The sequence below is a fragment of the Clarias gariepinus genome, chromosome 8 (genome assembly GCF_024256425.1).
Source record: "Clarias gariepinus isolate MV-2021 ecotype Netherlands chromosome 8, CGAR_prim_01v2, whole genome shotgun sequence".
Lineage (NCBI taxonomy): Eukaryota > Metazoa > Chordata > Actinopteri > Siluriformes > Clariidae > Clarias > Clarias gariepinus.
In genome coordinates this window covers 13852207-13871515 of record NC_071107.1, presented here as the reverse complement: position 1 = coordinate 13871515, position 19309 = coordinate 13852207, and the positions used below count along the sequence as shown (strand labels likewise).

Genomic DNA, 19309 nt, shown 5'->3' with positions numbered 1-19309 from the left:
TGTACATGGAAGGCACAGTGGCGTAATGGTTTGCACCTCCGAGTTTGATTCTTGCATCGGGTCTGTGTGCATGGAGTTTGCATGTTCTCTGTGTGCTTGGTGGATTTCCTCTGGATTCTCCGGTTTCATCCTACAGTCCAAAGACAGGCAAATTAGGCTAATTGGCACTCCCAAATTGTCCTTAGTGTGTGAATGAGCATGGGAGTGTGTGTGCGCGCGCGCGCGCCCTGCAATGGAGTGCCACCATGTTCAGGGTGTACCCTGTCTCGTGCCCTAAGTCTCCTGGTACTGTATAGGCTCAAGGCCCCCCACGACCCTGTATACAGGATAAAGCGGTATAGACGGTGAATGTGTGAATTAGTATATGGACATAAACCTTTTTTTTTTTTCTTTTTTTCTTTTTTTTTTTTTAAACATTCAGTGTTGAATGCTGCATCATTTCTAACTTGAACATTTTGCTGACACCTTTCTGTAATGACCATGTAAAGTGAAAAACAGAAACTATTACCGCGTTCTTCTCAGTAGAAATATTTTTGAGCATGCTTATGCACGAATTTGTAACTATATTCAGATCTAGCTCTAAATACTCGCTATGTAAACCGCCAGCGTTCCCTATCCGGAACCGCGTGTGTATGGTGTGTTTCTCTCCGGACCCTTTACGAGTTGCACTCGACACTCTTGAAAAATTCTTAGCGGGCCGAGACATCCACGAAGGGCTCGATCAATAAACGCAAATTCTCGTGGGGTGAGTTATTTCCAACATTTTTGTGTTTATGCGTGTGACTTTTCTTTCAGGTAGACAGCACGAGATGTGTAAAGAATCCGCAGTCGTAGCACCAGGAGCAGTTTCGTAGCTAAACTAGCAGCATCTAGTTTCCCTCCAGTGTCTGTGATTTAAAGGGCTCCTTGTGAGACGTGTTCTTTATTACAATGAGCGCTAACGTTCTTCTTTCTGTCCGTTGGCATTCTACATATAACGTACGGTATCACAGAAAAACGAGATGGTACAGAACCAACGAGGTGTCTTTCTAGTAACATAATGTAAGAAAGTATTTGCAAAGGATGCAAACCGGCAAACAATTGTTGACTGTGGCTAATTTCTTGCTATAAACAATTTTCCAATTTTCTAGTCCATCCATTAATGCACAGGGACCAAGGTTACCACTTTTTTTTTTTTATTGAATTTCTTTCATCTTTGTGAAGCTGCTTTGAGACAATGACCATTGTTAAAAGCGCTATATAAATAAAATTGAATTGAATTGACTAGATTATGGTGGTGAAAAAGTCTTAGGACTTCAGTTACACTAATGTGATACCTTTTGCATTGATTTAAGTCAGTGCCACTGTTTATATGTTTTATATACCAATGTTTTGAGTGTGTGTGTAGCTATTGTTTCCCCACGTTATGATGTGAAATAGATCCTGTTTTTTTGTTTGTTTGTTTTTTTGGCTAAAAAGCAAACATCATGGAGGTGGAAGACTCTATATCTGTTAAATTTCGGACAGTCGTCGAAGCACTCATGCTAAAGACGACATCAGAGATTGTGAAGGCTTTTGCTGATGTCCTGTTGGAGACGAGGATGGAGGTCTCTCGCAGCTGGATGGAAATTGACGACCTCAAGAAGGAGCTGGAACAGAGAGAAAAGCAGCGAGCAGAGCCTAATTTCAGAAGTCAGACGACTCAAGTGATTTTCAAAAGTGAAGAAGACGAAATGGTAGTGTCCCAGCACAGCAATATGATTCTTGAAAGTACAGAAAGCAAGGTAAGGTATTTTCCATATACACTGCAGCACTGCACATTGGACTGGGTCTACAACTGCAAAGTTTTCAGCTTTAATCCAAGGGGGTTTCTGTATATGTGTTGATTAAACTATCCGGGAATTGCAGTTTTTTTGTAAGTGACTTATTTCCAAGAATAAAAAAAACAGCCATGTAACCCTTAAAGGCTCTGTGGTGATCCCTTTGGAGGAAACCCTTGATGGCTCTGTGTTTACACCAGCTTTTTTTTTTTCGGGACCCTTTTTAAATAAGACTCCTAATCTCTACTAAGACACACTTAGGGAATCTTTGACTAACTTTAGTTTTTTATGTATTTGGACAGCTAGTCTGCATGTACTTACATTTTGATTAGATAATTTAATCAATATTGCAGTTTTCCGTAAATGAAATGACACGGCATGTGCTTTTGGTTTCTATGCTTCATTGGCAGGCAAAAATATATGTGTATGCATTCATTGCATTTACAGTTAGTAAATCTTGATTTTGAGTTGCAGTTCTAATTAGGTTTTAACCATTTTACCAATCTGCCTCATGTCCCCTAAACATTTTTCTAAAGTACAAGTGTGAAAATCATTATTGTTGTAGGGTGAAGTGCAAATATCTGAAGATACCATGGTTGAGGAAACGGATACCAGACCGGACAGCGTATCAGTTCATGAACAAGCAACTTCAAAAAGACTTGGTAAAACTTTAGAGACTTACTGTATATAAAAAAGAATGATAAATAAATAAATAAATGTGGTGTTCAAGTCAAACCAGGAATTAATTACATTTTTCAAGAGTGAAAGCTTAAAACAAATTGACATTTACAAAAGACTTCAAGCACAATATGATTTGCCTGGATATGCAATCGTACACCTTGATATAATAATGCCTAAAATATATATATTTTTATGAATGCAGCTGTTTGTGTTTGCTTGTGTGTTTTTACAGAAAAGGCCCAGATGACCCATTTAGAACCTAGATCTAAAAGTGATAGTACATCTCCATCTCAGAATGTCTTAGAGCATCAAACATCTGCCACAGAGGCCCAAGAGTTGCCCAGCCCTTCAGTCAAAGCAGTTTCAGTGGTCAGACCCCAGCAACCGTTGTCTAGCACAGACATTATCATTTTGAGTAAAAGGTCACAAGAAAAGGGGGCAGCGGTTTCAAAGAAAAAGTACATGCAAAAAAAGAGCTTATCCACAGAAAGCAACGGTTTAACACATGCGCTCCGTGACAGGCATCTCCTGAGCAGCAACAAACCTTGCTTGTGCTGTACTTCAGGCTTCAGATACTCCACTTCAACGCAGCAAAGTGAGCCAAAAAAGAATTCACCGGAGGCTTCACGTCTGCACACCTGCTTAGACTGTGGGACAAAGTTCCAGGAAAGGACAGAATTTAAAAACCACAAGTGCTGCAGCAAGCACAAGTGCACCAGGTGCGGACAGACATTTAGCAGCCTGAGGAATCTGAAAATTCACAATGGACATGCATCCCCTGCACTGAAGAAGCCATTTCCATACAAGTGCTATCTTTGTGATCACATGTTTGCTACTCGGTGTGGCTGGAACATACACAAGAGGATCCATGTCCATGGTCATGTTCCTGAGATTGCTCAACAAAACCATCCAAGCCCTTCACATTCGTTTACAGTGCCCAAAGAACTAAAGACCAAAGTGGAGGTTCGCTTGGAGAGAATTTCAGATGCTCAGCTGGAAGCTGCATTATTCCCTAAAGGCTCCTTTTTGCTTAAAGATGAAAACCGATTGAGATCTGTGTCACAATCCAAGAAAGTTTCCTCAGTTGTGGAACCCACACCACAAACACGGAGCTCTTATAAACCATCTGCAGGCACAACCATGAGTGCACCCATGTTAATTAAAGACTCTGTGTCAAATAAACGTACAGAACTTATGGAATGCCAAGCTTCAAGTTCAGGGACTGAATCAAGTGTGAGGCAGTCAGATAATAAGACAGAAGATTCAGTTTTTCCAACTGCTTCTAGCAAAAAACGGGCAGCGGAAAAGTGGACACAGTCATTGAATGCGCATAGAGTTGACAGTGTGGAGTGTGATGAAGGTTTATCCAGTGCAGATGAAGACTTACCAAAAGGATTAAATTCACTTTCAAGGAAACGAAAAATGTCAGGTAAATGTTTTGCATTAGAAAGAGATCTGACATTATAAAATATGAGCTAGTTAGAATGTTCTCAATATGATCTTTTTTTTCTCCAGATTGCAGTCATGACATATACAATGGTGTGTTTCCTGTTGAGAAAATTCTTAGATGGAGAAATACAAAGGTTGGTGACATTTAAGAAAATTAATGGAGAAAATATTATAAAATATGTAGAGCACAATATAAAATAAAGGGACTTTGTTTGTGGTAATACAACAAAATTAGTTTGGTAGCTCTTAGGCTTTGTGTTCTGGCTGGGTTGGATCCTTAAAGATCTTGGCACTGTTAAAATAATGACCTTAAAATTGAAAATGACATACATTGTAATTGAAATAGTTTTTGTTGGTCTCTTCTTAAAGCATCTATCATAGCTAACTTTAAACAGTAGGTAATGTGAAATACACTGCCAGGCCACACACAAGTGCTGCAAAAATTTCATTTAATTCTGTCTAGCCGGTTTTGTGTGATGCTGTGACAGCTGCTCATAGTTTTATTTCTACTCAACATTTTGATTTTAGTGTTCTCAGATCGTGTATTTTACATGTCCTCACCTCGGACTGCTACGGATATGTCAGCTTTAATGGCCCGCGTTTTATCTCATATTGGTGCTTCACAGTACTGCTTATTATTGCCACGGTTTTGGAACATGTGAGCCAAACTGGTTTTAAACTTACTGCGCCTACAATAAACATACATTATTTGTCCATTCATTGGTTCAGTCTTCAAAGTCTCCTTGTCTATTTTTTTTTTAGAATAGGCCGTGCTATGTTGTGCTTTTGTTTGTTTTTTGTAAGGATTGTGGCGGCTTGTATATGCATGACTGTCGTTTCTGCGTCTTCTGCATACTCTATACATGGTAAACTATCACATTGATTGGCTGTGTTAAGTGATGTGTATTCGTCCAAAAAGCACTAGATGCTGTGAAATAATTTGGCACATAACTGCCTGTAGTTTCTCTTCTACTCACCATTTTGTTCATTTAATTTATGCCGCAGGTTTAACTTCATGCAAATACCTAAAAGTGAGCTGAAACGACTGGCAAAGTTTTATTAAATTCTGTCCAGCCAGTTTTGCATGATGCTGTGACAAAATCTTGACGGACAAGACAGATATTTTTCTTAGACTGGTTTAGGGTTCTCCAGTGTATAAAACATAAAGATATCATTAAAAGAGCGAGTTCTGATCAATGTACAGATAAAGTTTTCTTATAATACATTTTATATATATATATATATATATATATATATATATATATATATATATATATTAGATATATAAATACACCGCATCAGGTATGGTTTAAAGAGTTGTTGCCAGCATATTAATAACTGCAATAATTAGAGTCAGTGGCTCTTCAGTGTTTGTTTAATTCATTGTGAACTGCAACTTTTTTTTTTTTGGCCGAGTAGTGGATTATGGGCTTGTTCTCATTTCTCTCTTTTCTATTATTTAAAACCTTAAGGGTCGAAATGAAGTCAGAATCAAGTGGATGCCGTGCTCACTATGGTAAGTTGTTCTATTCTGTATAAGCCTACCATAAAAATAATCTATAAAGTTATTAATGACGAAGCTGTATAAATGCCTTGTTGCATTAAATGTTTCTCTATAAGCCAATTAGCCTAGTTTGTATATTTTTATCTTTCAGTGGTGCAAAATGGAAAAACACATGGGAGCCAGCTGAAAGCTTTATCTCCTATAAGGATGGCAAAAGTGAGGACACTGACAAACGGAATTAACACTGAATGTTTTAAATGCCATAAGGATTAGGAACTGGGGAGGTTGGTAAATGTTCTTACCTTTTGGCAAAAGGCAAAACTAGTACACTAGATAAGTATTACCCTGGGATACATTATTCTGCTGACATAATACAGCATGAGTGCTACCACGTGCTCTGGTGTTTCACCCCTTTGCAAGTACTTTTTAGCAAAATCATTGCATAACTTGCGTGTTTGCAAATATCTGCAAACATAAATTTTGCAGTGAGAACACCTTGTCCATCATCCTGATGTATATAAAGCATTAATTCATTGAAATAAAATCCATAATTAAAACAAAATTAGCTAAGGGATTTTGGTATATTAAATGAAATTATATACAAACCAACTATTAGAATTTCTGGACAGAATCCTGGCATTATACTTTAAATATTTTTTGATCCCTTGTTTCCTAGGATTTTTTTTTCTGCACAAGAACATATTTTTAAGCATATAGGCTGAAAGATAAGAGCCACCTTATCAACTTTTTTCAGGTTATTTATTTGTTTATTGCACCATAGTGCACAAGTTATTTTATTTACATTTTTTTTTTTGTTCTTACATTTATAATTGGCAAAATATGTGTCTTGGCTTAAGGCTACTTGGGGAAGAATCTTACAATGTGAACAGTATATTGACGGTAGTCACATAACATAATAAAAGGCATGTTTTCTAAATTCCGCGTAAATGTAAGAGTATAAAATCTGTCTGGGATGAAGATTTTGTTCTTTTTGTGGTACATAAGAAAGCATCGTATTGCATTTTGTTGTGTACATTGCTTTGAATAACTGGTTAAATATTAAATATTCAATGCTATTACTGTTCATCACATTTGATGTTTATGACATTTTTGTTTTTTAAAACGTTTAGTAGTGAGTTGTCAGTATTTTAGTAATGCAAGCATCCTATTTTGTTATTTTAAATCTTTGAACAGCTGATTAAGCTACCGGCAATGCTTACATGTACTGTAGCTTAGTGGTTAAAAAAAAAATAAAATTATATATATATATATATATATATATATATATATATATATATATATATATATATAAAAAAAAGAATTTGGTAATTACTTATCGTTCAGAATTTTTATGACTTTTTTTAAGTGAATTATTTTTTCTTTTTTTCCCTTTCTTTGCTTTAAGAATATTGGCAAAGCTGTGGACTGTAGAGTTGCTACAAAAATGAACTGAATGTCAAATTGAACTTGTTCTATGCTCTTGACCAATATGTTATCATTCTATATCTTCAGCTTTTTGAATCTAAGCAAGCAGAGGCTGTAGCATAGAATTTCATGTTATGGAACCATATTCCTCGTTTTTAAAGAAAATACTGTCTCTTTTATGTGATGTAAATTTTGCCCTGAGATTTTGTGAAGTTGTTCTGTGTCTCTTTGTTGTTATGCCAGTGGTACCTCAGTTAAAGCTTGGCAAAATGTTTACAAATTGCCATGTTTATAGGGTACTAGTGCAGGAGAATGCATGATTAAAATAAAGTTCCAAATTCAGATTAAAAACCTGTCTTCCCCTTTGTATGAGTTTTTGTGTTCATGTAGTCCTTGGCAACACTGCATGACTGCTTTTTTTTTTTTTTTTTAAGGTGTTGGTTCTTTTTTTTCAGCTTTAGTTCTTATTTTATTTAAAGGTTTCATAAATAAATGTCCTTTATGCAGTTTCATTACAAGGAACCAATTCATTAACAACTTTTAAAACTCCATAAGCACCAAGAATTACATTTTTTCTAAAGTAAATTTTAATGAACGAACATGGACTGTGTTACGTGAAGCGTTTGTGGCCATTTAGTTGTCTTGGTTTCCTGTGCAGGTGGAAATGTGACAATCCACTGTCATGCTTTAGAGTCTGTGTTTCTCTTTTGTTTATTTCTGCCAAGTAACACACACATTTACAATCTAATCTAGTTTCCTGTTACTTTACCACAGACCCTGAGTGGGCCTTTAAAAGATTTTTCTCTTTTGATCTGGCCTATTGGTTAACCCTCCATCAGATATGTTAGCAGTTATAATACATTAATCCGTTTTTTTCCGTAAACATGTAGGAGTTGTCTAGCATGAGAAGTGGGGGAAAAAAAGGTAAAGGGGGAGGGTAGAGTCACTTCCGTTTCTATGAAGCAGTCTGGAAAATTCTGAGAAATGAAACAAGTCATGATAACTTAAACAATGCTTTTGCTTTGGGTTTTGTCCTTCACAGGTATGTTACAATACATATAAATACATTTAAACCATTTAAAGATAATCAGCATGGTTGTAAATGCAAATTATGTGGTAGTAAATCATTTTAAATGGAATTTAATCATGAAATCGATATTATATTATATTTTTTTTTTCACTAGCGGCCCTTGTCTTGCCATTAAGGGCTTTGGGAACAATAAAACAAAAGCAAGTTAAACTTGGAGAAAAAGTCATCTTGAAATGCAACATTTCTTTGCATCAAGAAATTTTCTGGCTGAGAGTGAGCAGGATGGAAAAACCAAGACTTATAATGGTTGCACGCCTAAAAAATGATGGAGGCTTAACAGAAGTTGTGAATTACAACAGCACCCATTATAAGGGTTGTCTGGTGGATAAGTTTTTTGGACTTAGAATTTTAACTGTTTTGAAGAACGATCTTGGATCATACTACTGTGGAACAGTAGAAGGAAAACACATGGAGTTCGAAGATGGAGTGCACATATATGGTAATATAATTTGATTAAAATAGCATGGTCTGTGCTAATTAGTATTTCTTTTTATGTCATCTTTTATCGTTATCTTTTTCAGGAAACATGGTAAATGAAAGTGTCTCCATATATAATGAAGGTACCATACCACTATTATGCAGTATATTGTGATCCTTATATAAATTAATTAAATTTAAAGTGTACAAAAGACATGTAAAGCCTTTTGTTGGCTAAATAAGGCAAGTAAAGATATCAGCAGCAAGCCATGTTGATAGTGGATGTAATAACATTTTAACTTTTAGTGGTTAAAATTAGGTTCTAGTATAGAAACACATTTTAAACACCAAAACTTTATCTGTCCACAACAGCAAGAAATTATTTATCAAACACTTGTTATTAAGGAAAAGCTCTTGTGCCAGTTTTAATATAAAGGCTCAATAACTTATTTTATTTTTCACAGCCTTCCCCTTTGTTCCTCCAGTGGCTGAAAAAAGACAAAACTCGTACAAAATATATGCAGCAGTTTTGGGTATTGGACTACTAATAATGGTTCTTGTGGTTTTTATTGTACATATGATAACCTTCAGGGAAATTGACTAAATAAAGCATACAAAAACAAAAAAAAAACAATGTTTGCCTGAAAACTCGAATCAAATAGTATAATTATTTTTACATTCTTAATTATTACATTAAAACATTATTTGGCCAGGATTACAGTAACAGATTTACAATTGTGACTGATAATTAACAGCTTTTATCAAAGCATTTATTTACATTATAAGTGTCCTGCTTTTTTCTGTTCTTGTTTTGTATGCTCCATTATAACTATTCATCTATCAAAATTTATTTACACCAAGACAAATGGTTTTTTAATTTACTATTATTTATTTAATGGTATCTCATTTCCGCTGCTCCAATCAGTATGTCTAGATACTTAATAGGCATGTTTTAAAGATAAAAATGTTTTTTTATTTTTATTTTGTTGATGACTCATCTTGTGAAATTATTTATTTCATTTGTAAAAAACTGAATTTATATGATGGTAAAATACACTTTGATATGATAAAATAAAATGTTTTCCTTAAAAAAAATCCTGTCGTACCTATTAGAGAAAAAACTAAGCTGTGAGCTTTTTGCTTTTCATGGCATTCCATGTAAACTTTATTCTAAAATACTAAAATTTGCACCATTTTACACCTTAATATTCGAAATTTACACCTGGTGTAAATTCACCCTTTGTTTGGGGACATTTGTAGCGTCTGGTGGTAAGCCGCACCTAATGCCGGGCAGAACGGCAACTGTTGCTCAAGTGCTGCTGGGGTGTTAGCCTGTGGTCCCCAGAGTAGACAAAGTGGCAAAAGGTTTGGTGGAGAAAAGAGGGCCCAGAGGTGAGGAGATATCAGAATCAAAAAAAGTTTTATTGCCAAGTACGCTTGCACGTACGAGGAATTTGTTTTAGTGACAGAGCTTCCAGGACATATAACAAATGACAAGACAAAACAGCACAACACAAGATGATTGGCTATACATTTAGCAGAATTTTGCAAACAGTGAAATATGACTGGCTTTAAATTTTATAAACGCCATAACAAGGGGAATTTACCACTGATGGGTCAAGCTGAATTTTGGCTATGCTTTTTCTTTATATATATGTCCCTGGTGGTCTAGTGGTTAGGATTCGGCGCTCTCACCGCCGCGGCCCGGGTTCGATTCCCGGTCAGGGAACGAGACCTTTTAATCGTGCAACTTAAATGCGGTTAATTTGTCGTTCGTGTTTGGTGCGCCCACAATTCCTACACAACTTAAATCATGTGCCATTAGGCAAGAAATTATTTATGTGAGACCCTGGTCATTCCTGTACATCAGTTTACATGCTGATTTCATTTCTTTGTCACATAATAATTTTTAAAAACCTGAAATAATACCAAATCACAAAACCACCGCAAGAAGACCACCAAAGGACCAACTGAGACCAATGTAATAGTTGTATTTAGGCAGATCATGACCATTGCGAAAAATTGAAAGGCATCTTCGGATGTACTACGCACATAGTACAAAAAAGAATTTCTGACTGTAATTTACCTTTGTAAATTGTAACATTCGAAGACACACGTAACAGCCCGGCTAGCTCAGTCGGTAGAGCATGAGACTCTTAATCTCAGGGTCGTGGGTTCGAGCCCCACGTTGGGCGAGATAGTTTTTACCTTTTTTTTTTTTTTTTTTACATTCCGCAGTTGGTGACGCAGAAGATGGAGGAAGCGACTCCCGGTCAGGGAACGAAGCCTTTTAATCCTACACAAATTGAATCATGTGAAAACCCCACAATGAAAAAAAACCTTATATTAAAGCAGCACATGTTTTAATTAATAGACAATATAGATTAATAGACTAATTATGGAAAGTACTTTTAAGTACTTTTTTTTTTTTTTGCTGCCGCCATCCTCACATGTTCATCACCCAACACCCAACTTCTTGCACGGGAAAAAAATATCTACTGCATTTGGCGCTGCTTGTATCTGAACGCAGCCATAGGCTCTCACATGATCGCAGGGAAAGGCACAGCCAATCAAAATGTTCATATGTGTTTTGGGGGCGGGATGACTCAAGGAGAGAACGCGATATATCCCTTTCTGCGTGTCTAGGTTAATGTTGACAGCACGATTTTTTTTAAGTGGTGTAAATTATTGGTGGGGACATTTCAATTGTTGGAGGATATTGGTGGGGACACATCCCCTACGTACACCCTAAATCTACGACCCTGCATGCATCACATGTGGTTAGGATTCGGCGCTCTCACCGCTGCGGCCTAGGTTCGATTCCCGGTCATGGAACGAAACCTTTTAATCGTGCAACTTAAATGAGGTTAATTTGTCGTTCGCGTTTAGTGCGCCCACAACTCCTACACAAATTGAATCATGTAAAAACCTCACAATAAAAACTTTATAATAAAAGCAGCACTTTTTATTTAAAAGACAATATAGATAAATTATAGACAGTACTTTTAAAAAGCGTTGTATATATAAGTGATAGGACTTTTAATTAGTGGCAGGTAGTGGCAGTTGATGACACAGAAGATGGAGGAAGCGACAGAGGACAGTGAATATATACATATCTTGGGACAGAGAGAGGGAGATTATTATCTTATATTAGTTAAATATCCATGCATCACATGTGGTTAGGATTCGGCGCTCTCGCGGCCCGGGTTTGATTCCCGGTCAGGGGACGAAGCCTTTAAATCGTGCAATTTAAATGCGGTTAATTTGTCGTTCGCGTTTGGTGCGCCCACAACTCCTACACAAATTGAACCATGTGAAAACCTTATAATAAAAACAGCACATCCTTTAATTAATTTTAATAGACTAATTATAGACCGTACTTTTAAGAACGTTGTATATATATAAGTAATAGGAAAAAAAAAAATATTCCGCCCGAACAGGGACTTGAACCCTGGACCCTCAGATTAAAAGTCTGATGCTCTACCGACTGAGCTATCCGGGCCCTGAACCGCTGCGCATGAGAAATGGAAAATGATTTTGACGATTAAAAATATACGTGTTTCACATATGTACCTCGGTGGAGATTCACTAGATTCTTTACAAATCTATGTTTTTACTTAACATTATGAATAGCGTCGTATGGCATATCCTCGTTAATTAAAGCTTGTACTACATTATAAATTTATAATCGGTCATTCATCTTATTGTATTTAGGGTAAGTATTAAGTTTTATATAAAATCTTCATACGTAATTTGATATAAGAAATATAACATAAAATGTTTTGTAGGCCCCAGCGAGATTTGAACTCGCGACCCCTGGTTTACAAGACCAGTGCTCTAACCCCTGAGCTATGGAGCCGTGGCATCACCCATTCTAGTTTTTCTTTATGACGGTGATAAACCGATAGTGTTATTATGATTATATTTTATTATTCGTCTACAATCTACGAATCATAATTAGCTCCAGTGACCAACTGAACAGAATTCTATTTCGTGCAAAAAAATTATGCATTCTTGTAACCGCGCCAAAACTGAGTGTGATTTTTAGACCACTGGCGCCATCTAGCGGAGATTGCAATTACAGGGTTACATCTTTTTACACTATTTACACAAATGCAATACAGCATAAATTAAAATTGAGACTGAATTTGTGTAAGGAGGTTTTCAGACAGAAAAAGAATATAGTGTTGGTTTTAGTCTTATCTGGGTGAATTTAATACAGAATTTTATGTAGAATAATTGCTTTTATTTCTCCTCTCAAAATTTACAGCCAATCATCTTTACCCGTTTGCAAAATTGCGCAAAATTTACAGCCAATAATTTTTTTTCCCTTCCAAAATTTAGCTTGACCAATCAGCATTGATTCTCTTCGCTAAATCACGTTCTGGCTTTTGTAAAATTTAAGGCCAATTATATTTTCCCATTTGCAAAATTCTGCAAAAGATTTACAGCCAATCATCGTTCCTTCCTTCCAAAATTCAGCTTAACCACTCTCTTCATCAAATTATCTTCTGAGATTTGTAATAGCAAAATTCAAAGCCAATCATCTTTCTCTGTTTGCAAAATTCTGCACACAGCCAACCAGCGTCAAGTATCTGCCTTGAGAAAAAAAGATCCTGCGAGCGGCAGTCTTCTGGGCGAAAATGGCATGTTGATACCAGAGATCTGAGGAGAATGACCATAAAGTTTCAAGATGACAGAAAGACTACAGTAACAACCTCTTGTTACAACAAACAAGACGCGTCTCTGAAAGCACAATCAGTTTTTAAAGCTACAAAAGCAGAAGGCCACACTGGCTGCCCTTTCTTGTCTTGATTTTAATGCAACAATATTATGGTCAGAATTTGGGTTAAACAACATAAAAGCATGCATCCATTTTGCCTTGTATCAATAGATTTTCTTGGCATACTTTGAGCTTCTTGGCGCCATTAGAATGCCACAACCTGAGTATTGTTGCAGACCATCCCTTTACGACCACAGAATAACATGCCAACATACTAACAAAGCTCAAATCATCTCAAGCTGGTTTCTTGAACATGACAATGAGTTAATTGTACTCAAATGGCCTCTACACTCACCAGATTTCAATCCGATAGAACACGTTAGGGGTGTGGTGGAACAAGAGATTTGAATCATGGATGTGCAGCTGACAAGCTACAGCAACTGTACATGATGATATCATGTCAACATGGAACAAAATTCTTGAAGAAATGTTTCCAGCAGCTTTTTAAATCTATGCCAAATATTCTATTATTTTATTATTATAAGATAATATATATTAAATCTAGTAAAGATTAGCTAAATCACAATGTTTCTTACTGTCCTAAATGTCCTGTACAATTCATGATCTTCATGTTTGTGGGTGGGGCACCTGTGTGTGGGGCTTTCTCATGTCTAAGAGAAAAGGTCATCTAAAGGTCTGTAGCTTCCCAGATTCTACTTTTTGTAAATAAAATACTAGATACTGTATCTCAACCTAACTCAGATTTCAAGTTCAGTTATTTTCATTCATATGTTCTCTGAGTGAAGATAATAAGAATCAGGAAAACAGGGCCAATTTTAGGCCAATGATTAAAAGTAGAGCTCAATGTGTCACCATAACATGCTCCCAGGGAAATTGCTCTGCTTCAGCTGCGGAGGAATTGTTAATTTTTTTTTTCTTCTGGCCAGGCTTTATCTCAGAAGGCAATAGATTTTCAAGCAGTGTGGCAGAATCAGCAGTCTCTTTAAAGTAGGACACAAATGCAACATTGAGGAAGTGTTGCAGTGAACTGAGATCATTTTCACACTTGGCTCAAATACTAAAGTCCACACCCAGTAATGCTTCTAAACTTTTCTTTGGGAAAGGTCCAAAAATTTCAAAAGATGGCATTACAAAACTTTTCTTTTGACTTTCTTAACAGCCATCTAATGGATCATAGGTTCTGGTTACTAAAATGCACAGTTCTGTTTTTGTTACCTATCTGGCTGTTTTTCCAGTGGCATGAGATTTTGCTGCAGTTTCTTTTTCTGTATGATACAAAAAGTGTGTTAGTAGTGAAATAATACCTGACTGCCTACATTATCCTAAAATTTTACATTCCAGTTTGCTAGGCAAAGATAAAAATGGATACACCTTTTGTACACAATCTTGTTACCCATTACAACTTTAAAGTGCACCCTTTGCAGTTATCATCCTTGATAAAGAAACAAGAGTGTGTAAAAAAAGAAGATTTTAAAGCATTTTAAGACCAGAAGCATTTTAATAGAGGTAGAAATTCAGGATTTATTTCGCACTTGATAAAGCAAAAGCTTTTAAAACCTCTTCCAATTATATACAATGGAACCTCGGATTCGAGCATAATATGTTCCGGAAGTTGGCTCGTTTTCCAAAACACTCGTAAACCAAATTTAGTTTCCCCATAAGAAATGATGGAAACTTATTCGTTCTACAGCCCAAAAAAATAAATACATAAAAATAATAAAGACAAAATATTAGGTAAAAATTAAAAATTAACCTGCACGTTACCTTTCAAAAAAGTTAAAAAATAAATCCCGGCAGATAAGCGTTTCCCTTTGTGCATGCAGGCGCTCAGTGTATGTGTGTGCGTGTGTGTGTGTGTGTGAGGCTAGAGTAAGTAAAGACTCTTGCTTTCAGCCCCTCCTGTCTCCCTTTCCTCATCTTACACATTAAAACTTTCTCCTCTTGTTTAAACACACTCACACACACATTAACGGAAAGACTGTTGTTCTGTAATAAATTATTAAAGCTTCTCCTCTTTTTTATGTTGCTCGCGACAGCGTAAAAGCTCGTTAATTCATGCTCGTGTAATGAGGTATACAAACTTTTGGGTGGATCCTGCACTTAAATCCAACTAAAAAAAACTCATGAAGAACAAAACTCAGGCTCAATATCCTAACTTAAATCTCACATTCGCGTTCACAAACACCGGACTGCATTACCCACAATGCATCTCCCGCACTGGACTACACATCCGTAAACAGAGGTCATAAATCAACATCTCTCTCCCGCTACACTGTTTTATCTAAAATCTAAAAAAAAAAAAGCAATAAACATCGCTAAAGACACTCATGTGAGCGCAAACTAACAAAATCACTGCTGTAAAGTAAAACAAACAAATGACCCAGCAGCTTACCTCTGAACAGATTTGCGAAGAGTTTCTTCGGAGAGCAGATTGTTGTCTTCATTTCTGTGCGCGCGTGTTTGTGAATCAGGGTTTCACACACACACACACAGCCGGCACAGTGTCTAATTACGCTCGCGCGCGCACACATACACACACAAAAACACAGCGCAATGAGGAAGAAAATAGATTTTTAACCTCTGTATGAGAATTTCTTTTGCATTACTTGCGCGCACACACGTGTGTTATAAGAAACAGTACACGCGCTTCCGAACACAAAATAAAATATGTTTCACACACACGTAGTCACGGTGTTATAGTAAACAGTACACGCGTGCACAGATGTTGATTATACCAGTAAGAGACGAGCACTAAGACGGGAGACGATTCCGCAGCGCAAGAGAGAGAAAAACCGTTGGCTCAGTTGTGATCACGTGACGCTCGGCGTATAAACAAGAAGCTCGTAAACCAAGAAAATGCGTGTTTTTAAAGCTAAATTTATAAAAAATCTTGCAGAACACTCGTAAACCGCGTTACTCGTAATCCGAGGTTCCACTTTACATTTAGGCATTTGGCAGACGCTCTTATCCAGAGCAACTTACATTTTTATCTCATTATACATCTGAGCAGTTGAGGGTTAAGGGCCTTGCTCAAGGGCCCAACAGTGGCAACTTGGTGGTTGTGGGGTTTGAACCTGGGATCTTCCGAACCGTAGTCCAATGCCTTAACCACTGAGCTGGCCCCTTTATAAGGTTAATGTATTATGATTCAGTTTTAAGGAAATCACCAACTAATAGGGTTAATAAGATGTTTTATTTGTGATTGGATTATTTTTGTGTATCACATGCATCACACCTTATTAACTTTATTAGCTAGTTGTCCATGCTTGGCATTTAGGTTCTAGTTATAACTAACCCTAGGGTAAGGGGCTTAAGCAATAGATGCTTTAAAAGCTCTCAGTGATCAGCTTTCTGTTGTCAGGCTGCAATTTGTGGGACAATGTTTTTTATAAAATGTTCAATAACTTTCCGTAACAGACTTCCATGTTTTTTTTGCAAAAATGTGCATTTGTGTAAGTGTGTGTACGCTCACTATCAAGTTTGGGAGGAACACCTGTATACTTGCTTGTTTATCCATTTAGGCAATCAGCCAATCATATTTCAACAGCAGAGTAACATCAGATGCAGGTTAGAGCTTCACAAACATCAGAATCAGAAAGTGTGAGCTCTCTGACTTTACACATGGCCTGGTTGTTAATGCCAGATGGGCTGTTGTAAGTACTTCAGAAACTGCTGACCTTCTGGGAATTTCACACACAACTGTTTTTAAAGTTCAAACAGAATGTTGCAAAACTAAATAAACTTTTCTGAATCCTCAATCTCCAAAGCAAATGGGTCATCAAATTAAACTGTAGTGGTCCCTCTATCTGAAAATCTGGAAGCCCCTTACACCCTCAGAATTATGGAAAAAAAGAGAGAAAAGCCATGTCATAATTTACATGGGGTAATGTGAATTTATGATTGTGCCATTTAAACAGCAAAAGAGGAATTGCATAAAAATAAATATAACAATCCTTAAGCAATATCAATATAAATAAAAGTAGGGTTTGTTTGACAGCCTTTAGCATTTAACTCTTTCACTGTTTGAGTCCATACATTTTTTGCCAAACAAATTAATTCAAGACCATGGTGCAAAAATGATGAAAAAATCTTAAAAGAACAGCTACATTTAAGACTACGTTTACACTGCAGGTCTTGATGCCCAATTCTGATTTGTTGCCTATATCTGATTTTTTTGATCGTCTGTTTACACGTTCTTTCTATGACTCATATCCGATACACGTGTTTACACTTGCCATGATATCTGAAACATCGCGCCTACTACCGGGAGGTTCTTGCGCTACACACTAGCCAAGATAGACAAAGGTGAATTATGCTTGACGCTCTGCAATATATGCAACGTTCGCGAAATGTCACCATGGTTTTAAAATGGAGGAAAAGGAAAAATCACTTTTCCTTTTTCATGTCACCTGCGATGTTATAATTCCACACGTGCTTCCACCGGAGAATAACATTACGTCAATAAACCGCGAAGAAATCGCAGTTTTAATGACGTACAGAACACAATGCCTCAGGAAATCCGATCTGTCTGTTTACACGACAATCACATTAGCACATTTCTGATTTATATCTGATTTATTTCCACATATGAAGGGCTACGTTTACACTGTCAGTTAAATCTAACCCAATTCCGTTTTTTTGCTCATATGTGACACATATCCAATATGTTCTATGTCCGTGTAAACAGAAAAAAAAATGCATGCATTCCGATATTTTCAAGTTTCAGGCCTTCTTGGCTACGTTTACACTGCAAGTCTCGATGCCTAATTCTGATTTGTTGCCTATATCTGATTTTTTTGACCATCTGTTTACACATTCTTTTAACTATGCTCATATCCGATACACGTGTTTACACTTGCCATGCCATCTGAAACATTGCGCATACTTAAAGGGAGGTTCTTGCGCTAAACACTAGCCAAGATAGACGAAGGTGAAGTATGCTTAACGCTCTGCGATATACGCAAAGTTCGCGAAACGTCACCATGGTTTTAAAACGGAGGAGGATAAAAAAAACAGCATAATTGCAGCCTGCGCATATGCTTCATTTACTAAATACTGATGTCTTAATTTTATTTAGTGCTAATAAGCATTAAAAAGGGGGGCGGGGCTGGGTGCTTTTCCTTTTTCATGTCACCTGTGATATTATAATTCCACACGCAATTCCACCGGAGAATAACATTACGTCATTAATCCACGAAGAAGTCGCAGTTTTAATGACGTACAGAACACAATGACTCAGGAAATCCGATCTGTCTGTTTACACAGCAATCACATTAGCACATATCTGCTATATTTATATCTGATTTATTTCCACATATGAAGGAGGCCTGAAACCGATCTCGAAATATCGGAATGCATGCGTTTTTTTCCTGTTTACACGGACATAGAACATATCCGATATGTGTCACATATGAGCAAAAAATCGGAATTGGGTCACATTTACCCGACAGTGTAAACGTAGCCATTAACACCTTGACAGGAGCGTCTTCTGATGAGAAGGGTTGAGGAACATGAAGGAAGCCTCTCCTGAAGGCCAAGCACAAAAAAGACTGCCTAGAACTTGCCAGGGCCCATGCTGAAAAAGAAGACTACTGGGACTCTTTATTCTAGAGTGATGAGACAAAGATAAAAGTTTTTGGAACTGATGGCTTTAAAACTGTATAGTGTCTCAAAGGTGAGAAGTACAAAGAAAAATGCATGTTGCCCACAGTAATACATGCTGGTGGCAGTGTCCTTCTGTGGGGCTGCATGAGTGCTTCTGGTGTCATGGAGCTGCATTTCATTGATGGTGTCATGAATTCAAATATACTGCTCTATCTTGAAAGAGATGTTACCATCACTCCATGTCCTTGGTTGCATGCGCTTTTTCAACATGACAATGATCCAAAACACACGTCTAAGGCAGCTGTTGTGTTTCTTAAGACGAACAGGATGAAAGTAATTCAGTGGCTAAGTATGTCTCCTGATCTGAGCCCAATCGAACACCTATGGGAAATTGCTCTCCATCCAACATCGTCGAGTACGTCCTCGAAGAATGGAAGAAGATAAATGTTGCTATTTGTCGCCAATTTGTTCATTCCATGCCTAAAAGACTCGGTGAAGTCCTTACCAATCATGGAGATCATACAAAATACTAAATGTAGTATTGTTGTGGGGTAAATTATTTTTTGCATCAACTAATTTTTGCCAAATATTGCACT

The 19309-nt window shown here is 36.9% G+C and overlaps 1 protein-coding gene and 4 non-coding genes across 5 annotated transcripts; 3 read left to right on the top strand and 2 right to left on the bottom strand.

Moving 5' to 3' along the window:
- Positions 1-669: 669 nt before the first annotated feature.
- zgc:66472 (uncharacterized protein LOC327494 homolog) lies at positions 670-6672 on the top strand. Its single transcript, XM_053501395.1, has 7 exons — positions 670-745; positions 1459-1763; positions 2365-2461; positions 2713-3909; positions 3996-4063; positions 5402-5445; positions 5585-6672. Exons 2-7 carry the CDS (start codon positions 1467-1469, stop codon positions 5673-5675), a joined length of 1794 nt encoding a protein of 597 aa, XP_053357370.1. The 5' UTR covers positions 670-745; positions 1459-1466; the 3' UTR covers positions 5676-6672.
- A 3350-nt stretch (positions 6673-10022) lies between these two features.
- Positions 10023-10094, top strand: trnae-cuc (transfer RNA glutamic acid (anticodon CUC)). The gene has a single exon. It is a non-coding gene; the product is annotated as a tRNA-Glu (tRNA).
- Positions 10095-10487: 393 nt separating this feature from the next.
- On the top strand, positions 10488-10560 carry trnak-cuu (transfer RNA lysine (anticodon CUU)). Its single transcript has one exon. It is a non-coding gene; the product is annotated as a tRNA-Lys (tRNA).
- A 1234-nt stretch (positions 10561-11794) lies between these two features.
- Positions 11795-11867, bottom strand: trnak-uuu (transfer RNA lysine (anticodon UUU)). The gene has a single exon. It is a non-coding gene; the product is annotated as a tRNA-Lys (tRNA).
- Positions 11868-12151: 284 nt separating this feature from the next.
- trnat-ugu (transfer RNA threonine (anticodon UGU)) lies at positions 12152-12224 on the bottom strand. The gene has a single exon. It is a non-coding gene; the product is annotated as a tRNA-Thr (tRNA).
- Positions 12225-19309: the final 7085 nt, after the last annotated feature.

Coding starts and splice junctions, on each gene's coding strand:
- zgc:66472 (XM_053501395.1), top strand. CDS start 1,467: ATGGAGGTGGAAGACTCTATATCTGTTAAATTTCGGACAGTCGTCGAA. Junction 4,064..5,401: donor TTAGATGGAGAAATACAAAG/GTTGGTGACATT, acceptor TAAAACCTTAAG/GGTCGAAATGAAGTCAGAAT. Junction 5,446..5,584: donor TGGATGCCGTGCTCACTATG/GTAAGTTGTTCT, acceptor TTTATCTTTCAG/TGGTGCAAAATGGAAAAACA.